This window comes from Pseudopipra pipra, chromosome 3, assembly GCF_036250125.1.
Source record: "Pseudopipra pipra isolate bDixPip1 chromosome 3, bDixPip1.hap1, whole genome shotgun sequence".
Classification (NCBI taxonomy): domain Eukaryota; kingdom Metazoa; phylum Chordata; class Aves; order Passeriformes; family Pipridae; genus Pseudopipra; species Pseudopipra pipra.
This window is the reverse complement of record NC_087551.1, coordinates 81,444,388-81,464,550: the sequence shown is the minus strand read 5'-3', so window position 1 is coordinate 81,464,550 and position 20,163 is coordinate 81,444,388. Positions and strand designations below refer to the sequence as shown.

The 20,163-nt window shown below is 40.3% G+C and overlaps 2 protein-coding genes across 4 annotated transcripts in view; both read left to right on the top strand.

Moving 5' to 3' along the window:
* The first annotated feature begins 228 nt into the window (after nt 1-228).
* Nucleotides 229-2,911, top strand: RIPPLY2 (ripply transcriptional repressor 2). Its single transcript, XM_064651139.1, has 3 exons — nt 229-685; nt 811-875; nt 2,615-2,911. The coding sequence occupies exons 1-3, from the start codon at nt 353-355 to the stop codon at nt 2,778-2,780; spliced, it is 564 nt and encodes a 187-aa protein (XP_064507209.1). The 5' UTR covers nt 229-352; the 3' UTR covers nt 2,781-2,911.
* A 1,066-nt stretch (nt 2,912-3,977) lies between these two features.
* Nucleotides 3,978-20,163, top strand: part of LOC135412373 (cytochrome b5 reductase 4) — a 36,579-nt gene continuing 20,393 nt past the window's right edge. Inside the window, exons 1-11 of one of the 3 annotated variants that reach the window (XM_064651107.1) lie at nt 4,026-4,118; nt 4,756-4,808; nt 5,233-5,386; nt 8,182-8,282; nt 10,310-10,394; nt 14,428-14,469; nt 16,813-16,867; nt 18,225-18,282; nt 18,387-18,480; nt 19,069-19,101; nt 19,862-19,984. In XM_064651107.1, the coding sequence (XP_064507177.1) occupies nt 4,764-4,808; nt 5,233-5,386; nt 8,182-8,282; nt 10,310-10,394; nt 14,428-14,469; nt 16,813-16,867; nt 18,225-18,282; nt 18,387-18,480; nt 19,069-19,101; nt 19,862-19,984 (790 nt within the window). In that variant the 5' untranslated portion in view covers nt 4,026-4,118; nt 4,756-4,763. Of the gene's footprint in view, nt 4,119-4,222; nt 4,320-4,755; nt 4,809-5,232; nt 5,387-8,181; nt 8,283-10,309; nt 10,395-14,427; nt 14,470-16,812; nt 16,868-18,224; nt 18,283-18,386; nt 18,481-19,068; nt 19,102-19,861; nt 19,985-20,163 lie in introns of those variants that run through there. The other 2 variants (XM_064651106.1, XM_064651108.1) reach the window with 2 other exon arrangements.

The window sequence follows — 20,163 nt, the reverse complement described above, 5'->3', positions numbered from 1 at the left end:
GGCGAGCCGCAGTGCCCTCCCTGCCCACACGCCGTGCTTCGCTGCTTCAGGGCAAAAACAAACACGGGCTGAACAACAAAGGGCCGCGCTGGCGGCGGCCGGGCCGCTCCGCCGGGGCGCAGAGCGGCCGAGCACGCCCCCGGTGCCGCCCCCCGCTCCGTTCCCACAGGGGCTGCCCCCTCCCGCCCCTGGCAGCTGCCATGTGTCTGTTCAAGTGCGATTAACACCGACCCGCCAAATCCCCCACCCCCCGCTTCCCCTTCCCGGGCCATTTGGGGCATGCACGCGCCCGCGCCCCGTGTTTACACGGCGGCGCCTTCGCGCGGAGCCTTTTTGTGGATGGCGCTGGCAGATGAGCCGGGGGAGGTGGGGGCTCCGCGCCGCGCAGCGCCCGCCGCCACCGGCTATAAAAGCCTCCGGGCCCGCAGCCGGCAGGGCCAGGCGAGCCGCCGCGGACAGGCGGAGGATGGAAGGCGGCAGCGTGGGGTGCGCCTGCCCCCGCCCGCTCTCGGCGGCGCTGCCCCCGCAGGGGTACTCGCGCCTCTCCTCCTCCCCCCGGTGCGGGGGGCGGCCCGGCCCTGCCCTGACGGCCCTGCCCTTGCCCTGCAGCCCGGCGCCCTTCTGGAGACCATGGTTGCCCGCGCCGGGCGAGGCGGCCCCGCGGAGCGACCCCGGCCCCGCAGCGGTGAGTGTGGCGGGGGCGCGGCGGAGCCTCTGCCGCCGGCATCGCCGCAGGAACGACGGGGTGGGGATGCTCGGGGTGGGCCTTGTGCCGTGCCGAAGGGCTGACCTCTGCTCTCTCCTCCTCAGCCTCACGGCCCCGGCGGGCTGGCGGACGCCTCCCGAAAAGTGGCGCAGTACACGCACCCCGTCAGGTAAGTGGCTGTCCGGGCCGCCGCCGGTCCCCGCGGGGGAGCTCTGGGCACACGGGGCCCGCTGGCGCTGCGCGGCCAGGAGGAGAGTCCTTTGCTCGGCAGCGCAGTGCCGCACCGCTCGATCTCCCGCCCCTTTTGTTTCCACCCATATATTTTTGTAGATATTAAAGTCCCTGGGGAGTGAATTGGCCATCTATGTGCTTTTGCACTGACTGGTCGTTGGGCCAGTGATTGCCAGCATTTGTGAATTTGACATCTTTGAGGTGTTGATGTGCTTCTGTGGTGTGGGACTTGACGTGCTACGCAGTTATGTGGGCGTTTTTTGTGGTGGCGGAGTTGGCTGAAGCCAGCCACTCATTCCTGAGCCCAGGATTAAAAAAGGAACGGGGGTGTAGTTCCTAGGCTGTCTTGCTGTGCAGACATTCAGCGCCCTCACAAACCAAGGAAGCAGGTACAGGCACGGGAGAGAGTGGCAGGCAGAGAGGGTATAGACTGGCTAAGCAATCATTGTGAAGGAAAATACTTGCGTAACTACTGCTTTAATGATGAAGGTAATGATAGTATCTGCACTGTAAGTTTTGAAAAGGAAATGATGAAAATAACTACAGTTGAATCTGCAGGAGAGTCTACATTCAGAAATACTAATAGGTGTCAAGAGAGGCTTAAAGTAATTGCACAGGTAGTTCTTCCAGACAAGATGCAGCTTTCTCCCAAATCTAGGTGCTGATCCTTCACATACTGATGCACAGATTAAGCAATAGCACAGGCTTACTTCACTGTGACTGCTCCAATACTTAGGTATGAGTGAATTCTGCTGCAGGGAATGAACACATTACAAAGCTGGTGTCAGTTACTTTGTGCTGAAAAGAAAAGCAGTGTTCTGTTAAACAGTAGCCTAGAAAGTATTTCTTGTGATTGTTAGAAAGCTGTCTAGTTCTGTATCTTTAAGCATTTCTATTATAAACAACCTGTAGTCGGCATTTCATTATGTTGCAGTGTGCTAGTCTCTTGGCTCATGGGACTTCCATGGTCTGTTTCTTCTAGCTATTTCCAAACTGCAAGTAAAAGAGGATGTTAATTGAAAAGGAACAGGAACTGTGGAGTATATTAATTGCAATATATTATCACTAGCTGATAGCCCTTGTCAACTATGATATCACCAATTTTTGGTAGTTTCTAGATACAACACAGACTACTTTAAAATCAAGATCCACGGGGCATTCTTCAATAGGGAGTTTCTTGGAAATATCTTTCCTTTCAGTTTGGGATTTGTTTCACACCATTGTAAATAACTATCTAGGCTGGAGACCTTCATTAAGGAAACTCTTAATTTAATCCAAATATATTTTGGATTCTGTTTGACACCTATTATATTCTCTAGGAATAGTTCCAGTTGGGGCAGTACTACTTGAATCAGATCCCTGGTAATACTGTTAATGAGGTACTGGAGTGTGAAATTTCACATACGTTGGATCTTGGGCTTTAGGGTAGTTTTGCTGCAAATCTAGCACTTCAAGTGCATCTTTATGTCTTCAGATGAAAATACAGAATCCAGGGAATGTTTTTTGTTTTGTTTTGTTTTGTTTTCCTAATCATATGTAGAAAGTGATTTAGTAATTGACCACATGAGGAAAAGCTCTGTAGGATGCTTGTCTTAACAGAATTTCACTTTGGTTTCTGCCAGCCACCACATAAAGTATGTAATAACAATAAGCAAATCTGTTGTATACTTGTTTCAGACTATTTTGGCCCAAATCAAGATGCTATGATTACTTGTATCAGGAAGCTGAAGCACTTCTGAAAAACTTTCCAGTTCAAGCTACAATTTCCTTTTATGAAGACTCAGATAGTGAAGATGATGAAGATGAACTGGAACAAGAATCAAGAACAGAATCAGATTGCTGATTGCAGGGAAGGCCAATGCCATTTCTAAGACTTAATTTAAACCTAATATAAATATGTATTATAGTATTTTTAAATATAATTTATTTCTATGTAAGTTATTCTTAATAAAACTGAGATGTCTTATAATTTAACTGAGCTTTTTCCTTTGTTCTATTCCTGTCCTGGTCTAGGCAGGGAATGTATTGATTAGTGTTTTTATCTGACATTCTATGTTTTGTTGACCATAACCTGAACACGAATTTTAGGAGCAGAGAACAGATGCCTTGCTTTAAAGGGCTCTATGGTTATTTGACTTAGTCAAAGTCTGAGGACACAAGGAAAGCTTTTCATGGTGTAGGCTCCATATGGAAGTGTATCAAGGAATCATTGGATTAAATATTCTAATGTGCTTGCTGTTACAACAGAGTTCCAAACATGGAGAAGAGAAATAATACAGCTGTTTTCTAAATGGAGAGAAGAGTCCAAATTCTACTCTAGGTTTTGATTTTTGAAGAAGGTGTTTGGCTTAAGTTACTCATACCCTCATGTACATGTACTGTATTGTTATACATGATAGTTTCCCACTGCATTTGTTTGTAAAGTTGACAACAAGAAATGAGAAAAAGGCCTAATGTGAGTTCTTAGTGTGAGTTTGGTTTTAATAATTGAAGCAAAGTTTGGTACCAGTCATCATGAAGGCCAAAGGCCCTAAAAGAACAATACCAACAAAAATCCAAAATTTTAACTTGAACACCAGTGCCTCTGTCAGGTAGAGCTTTTGTACATACCTGGATATACTCTTGCCCGAGTGCCGCGTGTGTCGCTGCAGGCGGGGCTGGCTCAGTGTGCCAACAACATCGCTGGAGTGGCTGCCCCATCACATCTGCTCCCAAGGGACCCGATGCAGGAACGAATCGGGCCCTCATACACGGCCAGGCTCAGCATTTAACCTCCAGGGCGTGGGCAGCAGCAGCCGTGTCAGTCACGACAACCTTCCAGCTCGAGCACTTGGCGCTGGGAGACTTGGACGTAAAGCCAACCTTCGAGCGAAGGGAGGCAACCCCCTGCGGCGTACTCGGTACACGCCGCTCCCTCCCCGCAGAAATGTCCAGCCCCGGGAGGTTCCCACCGATCCGACCCCGAGCCGGCGCTGCCGGCCCCGATCGCGGCCCGGCCATCCCTGACCGCGGCCCGGCCCCGGCCCCGCCCGGCGCCGCGGAGCCTGCGCGCTGTGCCGGAGCTCCGCCCGCCCGCGGGAGCCCGGCCGCGGCCTGGCCCGGCAGGATGCTGAACGTGCCGCCGCCGGCTTTCCCCGCGCCCAGCTCCCAGCAGCGGGCGGCAGCGGGCGGCCGCAGCAAGGTAGGGGCAGCTTGGCCGCCGACAGTCTCTTTCGGGGTGGTGAAGGGCCCCGGCGCTTTCCCTGCGTTGGTGCCGCCGCATGGCCTGGCCCCGCCCGGCGGGGCTGTGTTGGCTGCCCGTCGGTTCCCGGCTGCCGCCGGACACTGCCCTGGAGCGGTCTCGTACTCCAGCAGCCGCCGAGGGACCGCGGCAGGGCCCCGGGTGAGAGGCCAGCTCAGCCATGTCGCTGGAAAACACTTGGTACTTCTCGTTTGAAGGCGGTGGTGGTAACGCTTCCTGCGCTGCCGGCCCGGGCTGTTCGCCCTGTGCAGAGATGGAGACTTTCAGCCTGGAATTCCTGCGTGCAGCTTATGCTGTATATGTTGTGTCTTCATCCTTGGGGGGGTTTTGAGAACACTTGTTGTCTGCAGACCTCACTTGGACAACAGACTTGTACTTAGACTGAAGTAGCTTTAAGCGGTGTGGGTCTGTGTATGCTATAGGGTTTTTTTGCTTCTGTTTTTCCTGTAGTTTTGTAAGTCCAGGGTTCTTTAAACGTTTTTCTGCTGTTAAAGTTTGGATCAAAGGGGTTCACAATCTGTGGTGGTGTTGAAAAAGCACGTGTTAAACATCCTGAAGATCTTGCTCTGCTTTTCAGGGCAGGCCATGGCCTCTGGTAAGCTACTAGACTTCAGTCCCAGCTTTCTCTGGGTGAGTTTTCCAGTGGCTTTAGGGCTTGGGGAAAGTCTTTATGAATGCTGTGAAAGTGAACTTTCCAACCTTGTCATACCTTATGATGATTTTCAAATTTCCCTTCTTTGTTGCTTGTAGGTTTACAGGCCATATCTCAAAATGATGCTGATAAAAAATTTTTACTGCCACAGGCAGACTTCAGTTTGCTTTGGGAAGAGTCTGAATGTTTGGTGATGTTCAATAATTTCTGTATATGGGTTACTACCCAGAACACTTCCTTAAGCACCCTTACTACTGAGTAGGGCTCCCAAATATTAATGAATAATATGAGTTAGGTTATTTCCTTTTTGTCTGAGTACTCCTAAGGAGCTTAGAAGAGTGTATTTAATGGCTTTTTCTTCCTTTAGAGTTTAGTGATGTTTGTACATTTGTTATTTTTCAGGTACCTTTAAAACCAGGAAGGAGTCTTATGGATTGGATTCGATTAACTAAAAGTGGGAAGGACTTGACTGGTCTGAAAGGGAGGCTGATTGAAGTGACCGAAGATGAGCTCGCTAAGCACAACAAAAGGGAGGACTGCTGGATATGTATAAGAGGTTGGTTGTTGTGATATTGCTTCTGCATTTGTTACCTAGCTTCCCTTTTCTGTACTTAAAGAAGCCACAAAACCAAAACAACAATGACAAAAGCCATACTCAAAACCAAACTATGTACCTTCAGTGTTTAGACGAGGTGTAATCTTGACATAATTGGACACAACTCTCGTTGACTTGGGGATTTTGTATCACAAAGATATTCTTTGCTTTCAAACCTTTCATAAGAAGTGTTTCAAGTGGGCATATTTTATACCTATTTTATATCTGCAAATGAAAGTGATAAAACACAAGATTGTAGGCAATGCATCAAATAACAAGGGCTTAGCAAGAATAAGGCATTGAAAATGCTGGCATGGAGTTACACTCCTCAGTCTTGGACAGTTTATTATCTTTTGCAGTTGATTGGTTTTAGTGATTGCTTTAAAGCATCCAAATATATATAAATATTAAAAATGTTGCCTAAACCAGTAGAGTGGTCTTTGGAAAATAATTGTGCAAGGCCCACACACTGCTTCATAAAACTTAGCAATGCAAATGACAGTTGGCCATGTAAGGCAGTTGTAATCTACCTAGAGTAACAAATATCTATGTAACTATGCTATTCTATTTATGGTATTATTTTAGTTAAATGTTAGCTCAAAAGTGGAAAGTGTTATAAGTTAAAAGTGGATAAAAGATGGCCTGGAGCAATAGCTGTGGCTAGAAGAGTATTTTCAGGGCTGCAAGTGGAGTTCCTAATTGTCCTACAGAAAGGAGTAAAATCTTTGCTCTCCAGTTTAATCATCTAGAGGCTAAAATACATTATTACTGCCTTAAATTTGTTAGGAAATAACAGCACAGGTAAGGGGATCAGCATAGCTAATGTGACATTTCTGTAGGAAGAGTGGGTCTTTGATCTGGTAAGGAACAGCATTGATATTTGATATAATGTCATGTCTTAACTTCAGCAAAAGGCAGTTAAGAATTTCTCTTGGAGGGTGACTGTTTTTGTTGGGTGTTAAAGGGGATGAGCGTGAAAGTAAGGGTAAAATGTCATTCAGTACTGTCCTTTGGACAAAATAATAGGATTGTTAATGGTCTGCTCTTGCACGTGCTAGCAAAACTATAGTGGGAGGAGAGCTAAAGAAAGCTTGTTTAGTAAGGAGATCTGTTAATTTTTCTCTCTGAAAGAGGGACATGTACTACTGCAGACAGAATTACTGCTTAAAATGCTTTTGTTTTGTTTTTTGTCTCATATTCTTCCTTGAATGCATCTCTAAGGTTGGTTTTCACAAGAACTCTGTCAAGCTGCTTCTGTATCTTTCTTTAAATTTTTCCATCTCTGCCTTTCCTTTGTTCTCAGACGACTAATATAAAAACATCATAACTGAGAATCCTGGTAGATTATCTGTAGACCTCATATGTGGACAAGTAGTAAAATAACATAATTGTGTAAAAGCTAAATGAGGTCTCTGCAGTCATTGTTAGACTGTGTCTCTAAAGAGCAGAAATTCATGAGAAGAATGTGAAGTAAAACAAGAACAGAGTTAACTTTGATCAAAAATCTAATGTGATAATCATCAAAGAAACCTGTTATATGTGCCCCAAATTTATATATGAAGAGAGATGGCAGAGGAGTTAAAAAAAGCATGAAGAGTATAGAAATGAGATTTCTTTTGCTTCTGCAAGTTTGATGATCAATTTGACTAATATTCGGGAGGTCTTACCTCTGTTGATACTTATGTTTTATTGTGTGCAGTAATCGGTGCTGCACACAAGATGGCACAGTGAATACAGCCATCAGAAGAGCAGGTCAACAAAATATGCAAAGATCCTTCCTTTTTTGATTGGGATGGTTTTTCTTTTCAACTAGGATTGTCCCAAGTATGTCTCCCCCAGCTCAGTGCTGAGTGCCTATCTCTCTTTCTGATGTAATTAACGTGCACTTCTTAATATCTTAAAAGCTCCTTCTGAAAGTACTGGCATAGTTCTACTTTTGGTAGCTTCCTGTTTTGATAATGTTAAATATGTTAAACTATTCTGCTAGGTAGGCCTGAAATAATCATGTTAACATGTAGTGAAATCTGTTTATAGCTGAATTTTTCAGGCTCTAATTATCCTGGTTGCATAGCAACAGTAATTAGAGTTCATCATTTCAGACCTGTGAAGAAACATTGTTTTATCTCTCTGGAAGTGTAGAAAGAATGCTGACTCCTTTTACTGGGACAGATTTTGTACCAGAGGTGCAAGCCTTTAATGAGCATAAGCTATGTTAATTTCTTATATTGCTGAATCTGAAGAATGGAAGTTTTCTTGCTGATGGTGACAGTTTTTCCTTATGGAAGACAGTTTATTCCTTTAGGCATTTTATTCCATAGATGATGGGTGGTAGGGAAACAACTATGACAAGAATTCAGGCATAACTTAATTGGAAGGGAGAGTGAAAATAATTCCATACACTAGCTGGCTCAATTTTATGTCTTTGTTAAAACCAGCCTCAGGTTCTTTTACCCCCTAGCTACGATACATCATGTTCAACTTCTAGGTTGAAGTCTTGACCCAGCAGATATCTTCAGACATTCACTGGGAAAAGTGGTATAGCATTGTAGGATTGGCATCTCTGTATAATAAGATACCTCTTGTGCCCTACCCAGTTGTGTAGCTTATGTTTCTGTTTTTGCAAAGTCACACTATTTGTTCCAAAAATGCCTAGTGTTTGCCTTTACTCTTTAATGTGTGCTAACCTTTTCACTGGTTTTGGAGATAAGAGGCATCACAGAAATGTTGCTCATGTTTTTATATTCCACTTTTTTCAGGATTTGTATATAATGTCACACCATACATGGAATATCATCCCGGTGGTGAGGATGAACTAATGAAAGCAGCAGGAACTGATGGTACAGATCTCTTTGATCAGGTGAGAACAACTGGCAGCAAATGACACTTACTGTATTGTGAAGAATGCATGTTTTCTGATTATTTTTAGGGCATTCCAGTGGAAATGGTGATTTTAACTTTTTCAGTCCTAAGGAAAGGCAGTGGGTTACTGCTCAGAATGACACATGTGCTGAAAGAGTTTAAGCTTTGTACCAAAAGACACTAATGAAAATACCATTTTATGTTGTTGGAGTGATGCTTCAATTAGACCATTTTTTTTAGCAGAAGTAGCAATAAAGCTAGCAAGAACTTGAGATACCACCTTCTTAATAAATTGCTACAATGACTAATTGCTGTAATTTGAGAGACCTTTTTTCTTCAGAGCTTTCACTTTTCGAAAAAGGCTTGTAGAATTGTCTATTCACTTGGCAACTGCATTATCAGAAAAAATGATGGAGCTGCTATTAAGTGGTTGTGAACAAATCACAAGATGACAGTTGGTCTCTTCTTTGTTTACTGTTTCTTTAAATATTTTGAAAACACTCAGAAAATAAAGGATCTGCAGCATGGGTGTGCTTTCTGCAAGGAATTACTTGTAAACTTGGTGTTGTTCTAAAAGCTGATTCACTGAGTTGGTATTTTTTAGAAACAGACATTCTCTGAGTCTTCTTGACTCACTGGGTTTATCTAATAAACTGAGAAAGAGCAGAAAGAAAGCCTCATCTGTTCCTGAAAGGAAATCTGTTACCTCCTTACATGTTGTGCATCAGAGTATGTCATGCCTTTATTTGCAAAATGTTTTTAACAATGTAAAGATGTGATAATGTTTTAGCTTTGAGTTTATCCTTGGTTAGTCCTTTCACAAATGAAGTGTTAGATTTGGGCATAATTCTTTGATTTCCATATATATGGAGTTTTTCTCCTAAAAGTTCATCCAGTATCAAGTTGTGACCTGGAATTATGTGGCTGGGTCATTGTATGATGTACTTGGAAACAGGAGTCTTGACATCAGGAATATTTGGGAAAGCTCTTCTAGTTGCTACTAACTGCATATACATGCTTGCTGCATTTTTTTTTTTTAGTTTGTTTTGTCTTGGGAATGGAAAGCAGTGTTCAGACCCTTAAAATATGCTTTTCGCTTTTATTGTTTCTGGCTGATGTCTTTCCTGTTCCCAGAGGCATTTCTGGTTTCCTCTCTGCTTTAGCATTCTGTGTCTGTTGGATATCGATCTTTTAGAATTTGGTAGGTTGTTAGTGTTTCTCAAATTTTTGTGAAAATTAATTGTCATTCATAATCCTTTATTTCTTTCTGTTATTTGTGTATGAGGAAACTGTAACTTGTGGATGGGATTCTTTATCTCACCTCCTTAGGTTGTTCAGTTTGAAGTTAATTTAAGTCTAGATACCATTCAAATTTGTCATGCAACACTTTGTTTCCTTTTTTCTTCTTGTGATGTTATCCTGGATGCCCTATCAGAATTGGCTTTTCTGCCATCCATTTCCTCTGCAAGTTCTCCAGTTCTGGTCTGTAAAGCTACTGCTTTTTCTTCACTTTATTTGACTTTCTAAAATAGGTAGTATCTAAATGATTCAGTGATAGTAAGACAGAAACAAACAGAAATACACCAACTTAGTAAGAAGAGTTTTTGTGTCTAAACTACTATTCTTTATGTTTGTTTCCGTCATCCCTTTTCCCTTCACTTGTCTAAACAAGACTAATAACCCTTGTGGTAAAGACAAGGTTTTTATTCTGTAATTGCATAGCATACATCATAAAAATGCTCTTCTGAAGTATATTCTGTAGCTCAAGGTAATGATGTTCTGGTACTGCAAAGCATAAATAAATAAATTGTGACATTTTCATGGTCCTACTTTTTTACACTTGCTATCTGTCATAGAAGTAAAAATAAGTACTGAATGATGTAATAATGAATTTTAATGTGTTTAAAAACAATCTGTTAAATTAATTACATTAGTCACTGTACAAAAATGAACTTTTCTATTTCAGTGCATAGAACAACATAGTCAGATTTACCAATTTTGTGAAAAAATATTTTGTTAACATAGGTGCATCGTTGGGTCAATTACGAATCGATGCTGAAGGAATGCCTTGTTGGGAGAATGGCTGTCAAGCCTATTGCTGCTCCAAAAGGTGAGACTTTTTAAGAATGAAATATTTTCTGTGATGCTTTATTCCAAATTTATCTGGAAATTATGAGAAATTCTAAATCATCATATTTATAAGGAGAGTCTCTATTCTTGCATAGAGTGAAGGCTGTTGCATATATTCGGGTTTTTTGCAGCAGACAACTGAGGATGAAATGTTTTTATGAATGAAGACTTTTTAAAGTAATGTACTTCTAAGTTTCTTCTTTTAGTCATTAGAAAACAGATGTGTGTCTTATGTGTGTGTGTGTATAGAAAGAAACTTTTTCCTCTCCCTCAAGATCTCTCTTTCTTCTTCTGATCCTTAGGGACAAACTGTCATAGGCAGCTCTCATCTTGAAATAACAGTATTTTCAATCTCATGATTTAAGCAGTAGACGTATGTCTGGCAAGTTGCATATATATTGGCATATTTGAATACACTTTATGGGCAGTTATCCTTTCCAGAACACTTCATTGGGTCCTTTAGTTTGAATTTAATTAGAGAAACTTTTGCTGATACAACAAACTCTTCTGAGCCAGGACAGCAAGAAATGTAGTATATTGTCTTCAAATGCTGGTGATAGTTTCCAGAGACTTTAATTTGCAGTTTTTCTTTTGGTTTGTAGGCCACAGCCAAAAACTTCCTACTATCTGAGAAGCAGACACTATTACTCAATACTGACCCTTAGCAAAGCTGCTGTGAAAACACAGAAGATTTAATGGTTGCAACTATTTTTCTCCAGTTCTGTGGCATCCTTTAGTTCACAAATTCAGCCATCTTGTAGCTCTTCAACTTCTGACAAAGTGCACTGCATACTTTCTTAGTGCTTAGGTCACATCCCCTTAGCAGTTAGGTTGAGTTTGATCTGTATATGAAGGGCAATAGTATTTTCCATCTCCGTGATGCTAAGTAGCTAATTCCAGTGTTAAACTTTTGAGCTAAATGCTACAAAGTATGGAGAAGCCTGGACAGCATAAATGCCTCATGGAGTTGAGGCATTACACATACATTACTGCTACTTTGTCAGCTGAGTTAGAAATTTAAAAATAAACCTGATTTTTTCTGATTTCATTAATCTAATTTTTCTGCAACTGGAAGGAATTCTTGTGATAGCCAGTCAGTAAAACATAAACACGTCTTTTCCCCTGCCAGCTATGACAGTCCATTTTCTGCTGTTCCTTTTTTCTGCTTTGCTCTTTAATAGGACTTTTCTATCCATTTTGCTGTAGTAAAATTTACAGGATAAAGGTTGCCAACTGTATAAAACCAGTTCTATTGCCTGTGTGTCTTTTAGCCATTTGAAAAAGTGTAATTTCATTAATTAAGAAACTGATTACAGAAGCACAGAATCACTTAGGTTGGAAAAGACCTCCAAGGTCTAGTCCAATCTTTGACTGATCACCACCTTGTCAACTAGACCATGGCACTGAGTGCCACATCCAGTCATTTCTTGAACACTTCCAGGGATGGTAACTGCACCACTTCCCTTGGCAATTCATTCGAATGCTTAACAGCCCTTTCCATGACGGAGTTCTTCCTAATGTCCAACCAGAACCTCCCCTGATGCAGCTTGAGGCCATTTCCTGTTGCCCTGTCACGAGTTGCCTGGGAGAAGAGGCCAAGTCCCACCTGGCTACAGCCTCCTTTCAGGTAGTTGTAGAGAGTGATAATGTCACCCTTTAGCCTCCTTTTCTCCAGGCTAAACAACCCCAGCTTCTTCAGCTGCTGCTCATATGACTTACTGTCTAAATCCATCACCAGTTTCATTACCTTTCCTGGACACTCCCGGACTTTCTGAAATTCTTCACAGTAAAATTCTCAAAGTTTATTTTATTCCTCTTCCTCTGTTGAATTATCAAAAAATGTGATTGGCTAACTTCACTATTAGCCAGCAGTAATTCTAGTCTCACATCCTTCCAGAAGACCATATTCTGCAAAGTTTGCATTTGAATAAGTTACTAAGTTAAGGTGCATGTTTTTGAATATAGGATTAAATTAAGTACAGAGGGAACACAAAACTTCAAATTAAGGATTGCATTGCTTTCTTTTTGTGACAGAGGGTGAGTGTTTGCTAATAGGGCAAACACTGGTATTTGATGCTTGGTGCAGTCCCAATACAGGGCTAGGAAGGTAGATGTAGTTTTGTTGGAGTGTTGCTGGAAGATTTGTCGTTCAGCTTAGGTTTTGTTTCCTATGTTGTGGTGGGTTTTTTTGGAAGATGTTGTGATGATTTGCTCACTGAACTGCTTGAGAATACTGAAGCTTGTCTTTGCATAATTGAGGTTTTTTAAGAAGAGTTTTTTGAAAATACCGGTGATAGTGATTTTGCCAACTTGTATTTTGGGAATGCTGCTTTATGCTATGGTAGTGACTGACAGGAAATTCTGAAGTGTTGCTTCTGTAGCGTTACAGTGGATCTGTGCACTGAAACATGTAGTGTTTGTACATGCTGAGAAGGCCAGCACAGTACCCAGGTATGTAAGAGATGATTTCAGAATCTCTCTCAGCAAACCTGTGCAGAATTAAACTGCTTGCCTTCTCTTCAGGGTACTCAGCTGTAAACATTAGCACAGTTTGTTGTCTGGTATTTTTTAATATTGCTAATGTTTTGCATAGGCACGTCAGTATATGTCCCTGTATTGCTTCAGTGATTACTTAGCTTGGAAATCAGAATACATGTTGTATTATTGTTAATTCAGTGAAATTAGAGAGAGAGAGCTGTGGTGTCATCCAAGGAAGAGAGGTAGGGCTCTGCCTTCAATATGCCTCATGCGGTCCTTAAAATTGTAATGCCAGTTTCAGTGCACTGTTATAATGTAGTGAAATGAGAGTAGACTTCTGAATGCAAAAAATTACCTTTCATTAGAAACAAGTTTTTGTGAATGACTTGCTATCCTGGCAGAAAGCTTAAAGTAGTGTATAGCAGAATTTGCAGACAAATATTGCCTCAGCCAAGAATTTGTGGAGAGTTTTCTTTTTACCTTATAATGGCACAACATGAAAGCCGCTAATGAAGGCAATTCTTGATCATCTCTCAATTAATTTTGCAATGCTGTATGCTTGATGCTTTGTTCTAGGAACCTTCCTTAACTTCTGTCTAGCATTTTTCCTCTAACACTGGCTGGTGTGACGCAGAGCACTGGGAAGGGTTTGGAAGAACATATGAGAAACATTCCCACTTTGGTTTTTGTAAAAGGGAGCAGGAAGAACAGATTTGTTTCTCTCCCTTCACAAACCTGGCTGTCATAGGAAAGAATATGAAATGGACCTTCATATTGGGACATTATGAGATGTGCAATGTAGAGAAGGTCAGAAAGGGGCCTAGATGTATCTAGAGGGCTAGTTTCCCCACAGATTTGCTGTGAACCAAAGGATATGGGGCTGCGGTGCCTTTCTGATAGAGTTGAGCACCTTGTATATAAATTGACACTGTGATTCATCCATTTGGTACTTTTTTTTCTGCTAGTGTTTTTTTGAGTTTTTTTTAATAGTTGCTGCATACTGTAGATTTAATGAAGAATTCAGATACTACCTTGACAAATAAAATCATTTGGCAAAAAAAGCTTATAGAAAGATATTCTTTTTCCTGTGTTTCTGCCGAGGATTGGGTTTACATTTCCAAGGGTTGGGATGGTCAGATTCACATTCTACTATGTGATGTCACGAGGCAAGTGTCATTGGAATTCTTAACAGATTCAGTAAACTTGTAGCTGTAAAGTTTATAGTTGTACAACATAATCTGTGATGTTTGTTTTGAACAAACAAAAATCTTTGATGTTTGTCTTTCAGTGCTGTGCAGCTTCTGGCATTTGTAGCATACTGGTTTTTCAGTTAGACATAATCTTTTGGAATGGTAATCAGTGCTGCATTTATTTGTCACTTCCTGATATCTGAAGTGTCCTGCTCAATCCGTTAATGTTTTGGAAGGTTTATTTGGAGATTCTTAGTTTGGCTAATTTCTTCGGCATGATGTGTGCAAGTACTGTGCTGTAACTTCTTAACTGTCATGCTTGTTGCTTTTTCTTAATGCTTTTAGAGATTTCTTCTACTCTGTCTGAAGGGAAGAAGCAGCTCAATGGTAAGTATTCACCTGGAGCAAAATAGGGAATGAATCTTAAACTTATTTGAATATTATTGAATGAGCAGTGTTTATCCAGACTTCTCTCTGTATTTGAATCAAATGCTGAGGCTCCAGTGAACCGTGGAAATTTCAAAAGGCAAAATCCTAATCAGGTATTGTGAATTCCATGTCTGGAAGTATTGTAGGACTGCGGTAGAGTAGATAAGGGAGGTAAGAGATGAACAAGTAAGTTCAGCTTGTCTGCAAAGTGCTTGGAAGATTTTCTGCAAAGGTCTTTTCTATCCTGTTTCCTGTCAGGTCTCCCATTTTTTTTGTTGCATCAATTTCTTTTTATTCTTTCAAGGTGCAAAATTGTGTATTTTCTTTTGAGCTTCATGGAGCTTTTGTCAGTCCATTGCTTCAGTCTGTTTGTGTCCCTTTGAATGGTAGCCATAACCTTGCATGGTTTGGCTGCTTTCCACGAGTTTGTTATTGCTCATGTACTTCCTGAATGTAGGACAGTGTTCCCTGTAGGTGGCTAATGACAGTATGAAACAGTATCAGCATTCCCTGTTCCCTAGGGAATGCCAACAGTAACCAGCCCCTAGTGGGACTTTGCATGCTGATCACACCTTTTGTGACTGTCAGTTCTACTCATTTTCTATCGAGGTTGTAATCCTCCTGTCAAACCCAGCTGTGTCCAGTGTGGCTACGAGGATAATATGGGAACCTTTATCACTACACTTGCTGTCCCATGGGACTGTGCAAAGCAATTCCTAGAACAAGCTGAAGTTTGCTCCCTTGAGATGCGGAGTTGTATTTCTGCTGTTCATCTGGTTACTTAAACTCTTTCATTTCATACCTGCCATCAGCCTTTGGCTTCACCACCAGCTTTCCTTTATGATCACCATGACCAGTACAGCACTTTGCTTAATTGATCACCTGAATCATTGTCTTTTTATTGAATTGTTAATTCTTGTTTTCATGTAGCATGTTACAGTATTTCAGAATAATTCATAAATAACTTTGTTTGCCAGAATGTTCTATTTTATTGTGGCTGCTCATATATTTCTGTTGACCTGCAAAAGCAAACTGGAGTGTGTATGACCATGAATTCCTGTTATCTGTGGGGGCCAACCTAAGCATATGATGTATGTCCTCAAGAAAGGCTTAGCCTTTGAGAAGGCTTTTATCATTAGGTGATTGGTTTTCTTTTGCAATGATCTGACTGCTCTGCCATTTAGCTTCCTTGGCAGCTGCAGATGGTGTGTACTCAGGACTAATTAAGGATCAAAGAATAAGTAATTTGACTGAGTTTTAATTGCTTTGGGTTAATTCTCCCATCTGGATGATCAAATATTTTCAACAGATTGGACCGGAGTGGCTCTCTGTTTTTATCTACTTCCCACATGGTGAAGCCACTCAATCACCGTGTTTAAGGTTGTAGTCATACTACAAAACTTACTGGAAGTTAGAAGATAGTAATCTGGGTAACTGAGAATTCAGGTGCTAATTATTTTATGCATAGCCATTTCGAGTTTGCAAGGTTTGCCTTTGAATGGGCTTGGAACCAGCACTTACCAGCTGTTCAGTCTGCAGCTTCCTCCATCATTATTCTATTTAACTTCATTGTGTTAAAACTGATGAAGGGTCGCAGTTGCTTTTTTCTGTCTCTGTGCTCAAGTGTTTGCCAAATATTTTCAGTTTCTATCATGCCAGAGATTAGTACAGTTGACGTTTTGAAAGACTGACCAACTGTTGCCTCCTAGCAAAGGCCTTTTCAGACTGTTTTGTGAAGTTTAATACTTAGAGTAGCTGAATTCTGTGAAAATTCCTAGGAAAATGCTAAGTTGAAAGATTAAGGTTGATATCTTTGCTTAACTGACTGACATGAAGTTTTACTTGTGAATTAGGTTAGATCAGACATCCCAAATTGAATTTACTCATCTGAATTGTATAAACAAATAGTTCTGTTAAAGGGAATTCGTTCAGATAACCTTGTGCTTCACTATCACAAAGTGTAAAAGCACAGGGTAGTTACAGGTGAAACTGAGATCAAGCCACATGTACCAGAAGGGCTGCAGACACAGGTACTGTGGTGTATGGAACTCTTAATTTCTGAAGTAGAATTTCATTTTCTAGGACCCTGCTCTCCAAGAGAAAATGCTGAATAAAAACTAAATTTAAAAAGTACATGGTTATTTTTGGCTGCCTGTGGAAATAAAGCCATTAAATATTGTTCAGGGATATTTAGAACATTCAATTAAAAAAAAATAAAACCAAACCCCAGACATACCTGATAAGTATTTCTATTAAGCAAGCATCCCAGCAGCCATTTTATTGACTGTCTGCTCTTCGTAGGTATGCTTCCTGAGAACAAAGTACTAGCTTCTTCCGCTAAAGACTTAACTCCAAGGTAAGCCTTTGTCTTTCATTGGCTGTTGAGCATTCTATTTAAAAATTCTGTGCAGTTCTTAGTACATGCAGGCAACTTCTTCGATGGTTAGCTCTCAGTGTTTCAGCTAAATGAGTATATGTCATTACCATCCTCTCAGAAGTAGGAAAGTTGAGGTTTATGTTTAAACAACTTGCCAAAGATCATATAGGCAAATGATTATTCTTGGCCTGCTCAGTTGATTTCTAACACTTGCGCCTCCTTGCATTGTATAAAAGTGTATGACTTATATTTGCAGACTCCTTAGGTTTGCTTCTTGAGGAAACTTCTAGAAAATGATTCCAGCTGGGCCGATTACTTTTTTTGACTTTAGTTAATTTGTCCATAGATGTACATATAGCCATGCCTTGAAAATGTGCCTCATTTCAAGCTGGAATATAGTAAAATGTGGTAGCTGTATTCAAGTTTCTACAATATGCAAAGCAAAGCAGGCCCTAAAATCTCATTGTGATATGCCTACTGTTGTCACTGAGGTATCATTTTACTCCGTGATGCCTTGAGTCAACAAGGTTCAGTTTCTCACTTGACACAAAAATCTCCTGTGAGTGTGTGATCTCTGGGCTAGTTACATGCAGTCAGAAAATGTTGTGGCTTGTAAACAACTGGAATGTGGTTTATCTTCTGAAGTGCTCCCTAAACCTTGCTGCCTTTCTTCCCACGTGTGTCTGGCATATTCTGGATGTGACTGGAAGATATGCAACCTAGAATGAGTTGGCTGTCAGGAATGTTTGCCAGAGGGATGATCCTCCCTCTCTACCTGCTTTTCTGGTCCAGTAGTCTAAACAGTAGATAGAAGTTATTCCCTGGCAAGTGTAAAGCCATACAAATAATTAGCATCTGAAGGCTTTCCTTTTTTTTACTTTACCTGGATTTATTACAAGATTTGGACAGCATGGGAACATAGGAATGAATGTAAAACCTAGATTCAGGGAGATGGTTTTGTGGTATGTGCATCAGATCTTTAACTCTTGGAAGCCACTCTGCTTATTTAATGCTTTTGTCTGGAGTCAAGATTTTAATCATCTCCTAAGAAAGGTTCATATACTGCAAAGAGGGTGCATATGCTTTTTAAGTAAAACTAATGACATATAATTTTAACTTCAATTTGCTAACTATCAGGATGCATAATTAGACTGTTACTTTAGTAATGTTTTCAAAATTTACTGGCTTTGGACTTACCTCTTCAAAAATAGTAAGTCATGTATTTGGCTTGTAAATTCATGAAAGACGTTCTTCTTGAAGACTTGAATTTAAATATGTTTTGATATGCCCAAAGAAATTGTATATTTTTTTTGTTATTGTATTTTTTGTTTTACAGTTATGATTGGTTCCAAACAGATAGTTTGATCACCGTTGTCATATATACTAAGCAGAAGGTAAGTGAAAAGGAGGATTACAAAATCCAGTTGTGATCTAGCTTGAATTCTGGAAGAACTTCATAAAAATTGTTGTGGTTTTTTTTCCCCCTTGACTGTGAAAGGATATGAATGAAGAGTTGGTGATAGTTGACTGTCAAGATAAACGATTAAGGGGAGAGATCATCATGGATGACTACTCATATCTTGTAGAAGTTGGTAGGTATTGTAATTTTGCAGTTGAAAATACTGAAGTTTCATTCTACTTTATTCAAACCCTTTCATTAGACCATACGCATTTTACGTGTACTACTTAATATTTTATTCCTTTTTCATTTAAGATGATTAAAGTACCTTGATGTGAATTAATTACATTGTGTATCAACTCACATCTTCATTTGTTAAGTATGTACTAAATGTTTTACATGTGGACTAAAGTGAAGTAAGAAATCAATTTTAAAGTTGTGTAAAATTTTTCTTCAAGTGTGTTTTTTATGGTTATTAAAATGGTCTTATTCAAAAGGACAAGTGCAATAATTTACATAAATGAAGATTAGTAGCTTTATATGAGCCGTTGTTAAAAGTAATGGGAAAAATGGTGCCTTTATGTATGAGGCCTGTAGAAGTCATGAGTAAAATTTCAAGGCCAAATAAAGATGCATAGGTTTCTAGGCTTATTAGTTCACTCAATATTCCTAGACTTACAGTGTAGGTGTATACAAAAGTTTGTGTCTATATATGTATATATGATGACTGGAATATAATTTTATTATCGCTTGACACAGAATTTGTTTGTCTTTATTTCAGACTTGGATCATGCAGTTTCAGAAGAAGTGGCTGGTAATTTCTGTCTCTTGCAGCGCTTCTGTATCTCTTCTAGGATAGTCCAGTCAGGAGTTGAACTTCAGTGATCCTTGTGGGTCCCTTCCAAGTCACGATATTCTATGATTCTAATATCAGAATGTAGAACTTTATTTTTCTGACTCTTTGGATACTTTACAGTTTTACTTACCACCAGGTCCTGACACAGTCAATCAAACCATGCCATAACACTGAATAATTTTTTTTTTTAAATGATGGCATTTGGCCCTGTGAAAGTAGTAAGCTGATAGTGCTCTGATCCCTCTGAATATGATTAAATGTTAAAATAGTTAGAAGTTAGTTCTGTTGTGTATTTGTAAAATGTTCTTTGCTGAGACTGGGATTTTCTTGTATTTAATTATTCATTCAAATGGCCTTGAAAAGAAAGTATGAAGTAGTGGTAGTTACCAGTTTCCAGTACATGAGGACTCTGTGTTCATGAGCATTTTTCTTGACCAGATGGGCTGTGAAGCTGTCCTAGTTCCACAATCTATTTAGCAAATAAAGTATATTAATTATGCATATTAAATTAGTGCTTGTTGTTTTAATTGCACTCTAAAACATTATAGAGTGATAGGTAGAAGTATATTTAATTTGATATTCTAATTTAGTGGATTAACTACATGTGTCTTGAGAAATTTCTTCTAAATTCTTCTAAAATTTAGTTGTAACCGAGGAATGATTTTTTTTTTTATGAAGTGTAACTAAAAGTAACAATGTGAAACCTTTTCTCTTCTAGTAAATATTGCTGAAAAAATAGGAAAAGTAGAAATTATCTTAAAGAAAAAGGATAACATTCATTGGAAAATGCTGGGACAGCCCTGGGGGTGTCATAATACATTTATCAAACGCACAGACAGAGGTAAGCAATTTCATGGCCAAGTTACCAGTTGTTTTCTGATTTCTTGGAGCTTGTTAGTCATTTGGTTTCTTTCAGGATTTTCTATTGCTGTAGTTGTACCTTCAATTCATTCATGATTGATGTCTAATCTTGTTGAAAGCTACTCAGGAGTTCTCCTTGAAAGGATTCAACTTAGAGGT

Coding starts and splice junctions, on each gene's coding strand:
- RIPPLY2 (XM_064651139.1), top strand. CDS start 353: ATGAGCCGGGGGAGGTGGGGGCTCCGCGCCGCGCAGCGCCCGCCGCCA. Junction 686..810: donor GCGACCCCGGCCCCGCAGCG/GTGAGTGTGGCG, acceptor TCTCCTCCTCAG/CCTCACGGCCCCGGCGGGCT. Junction 876..2,614: donor CAGTACACGCACCCCGTCAG/GTAAGTGGCTGT, acceptor TACTTGTTTCAG/ACTATTTTGGCCCAAATCAA.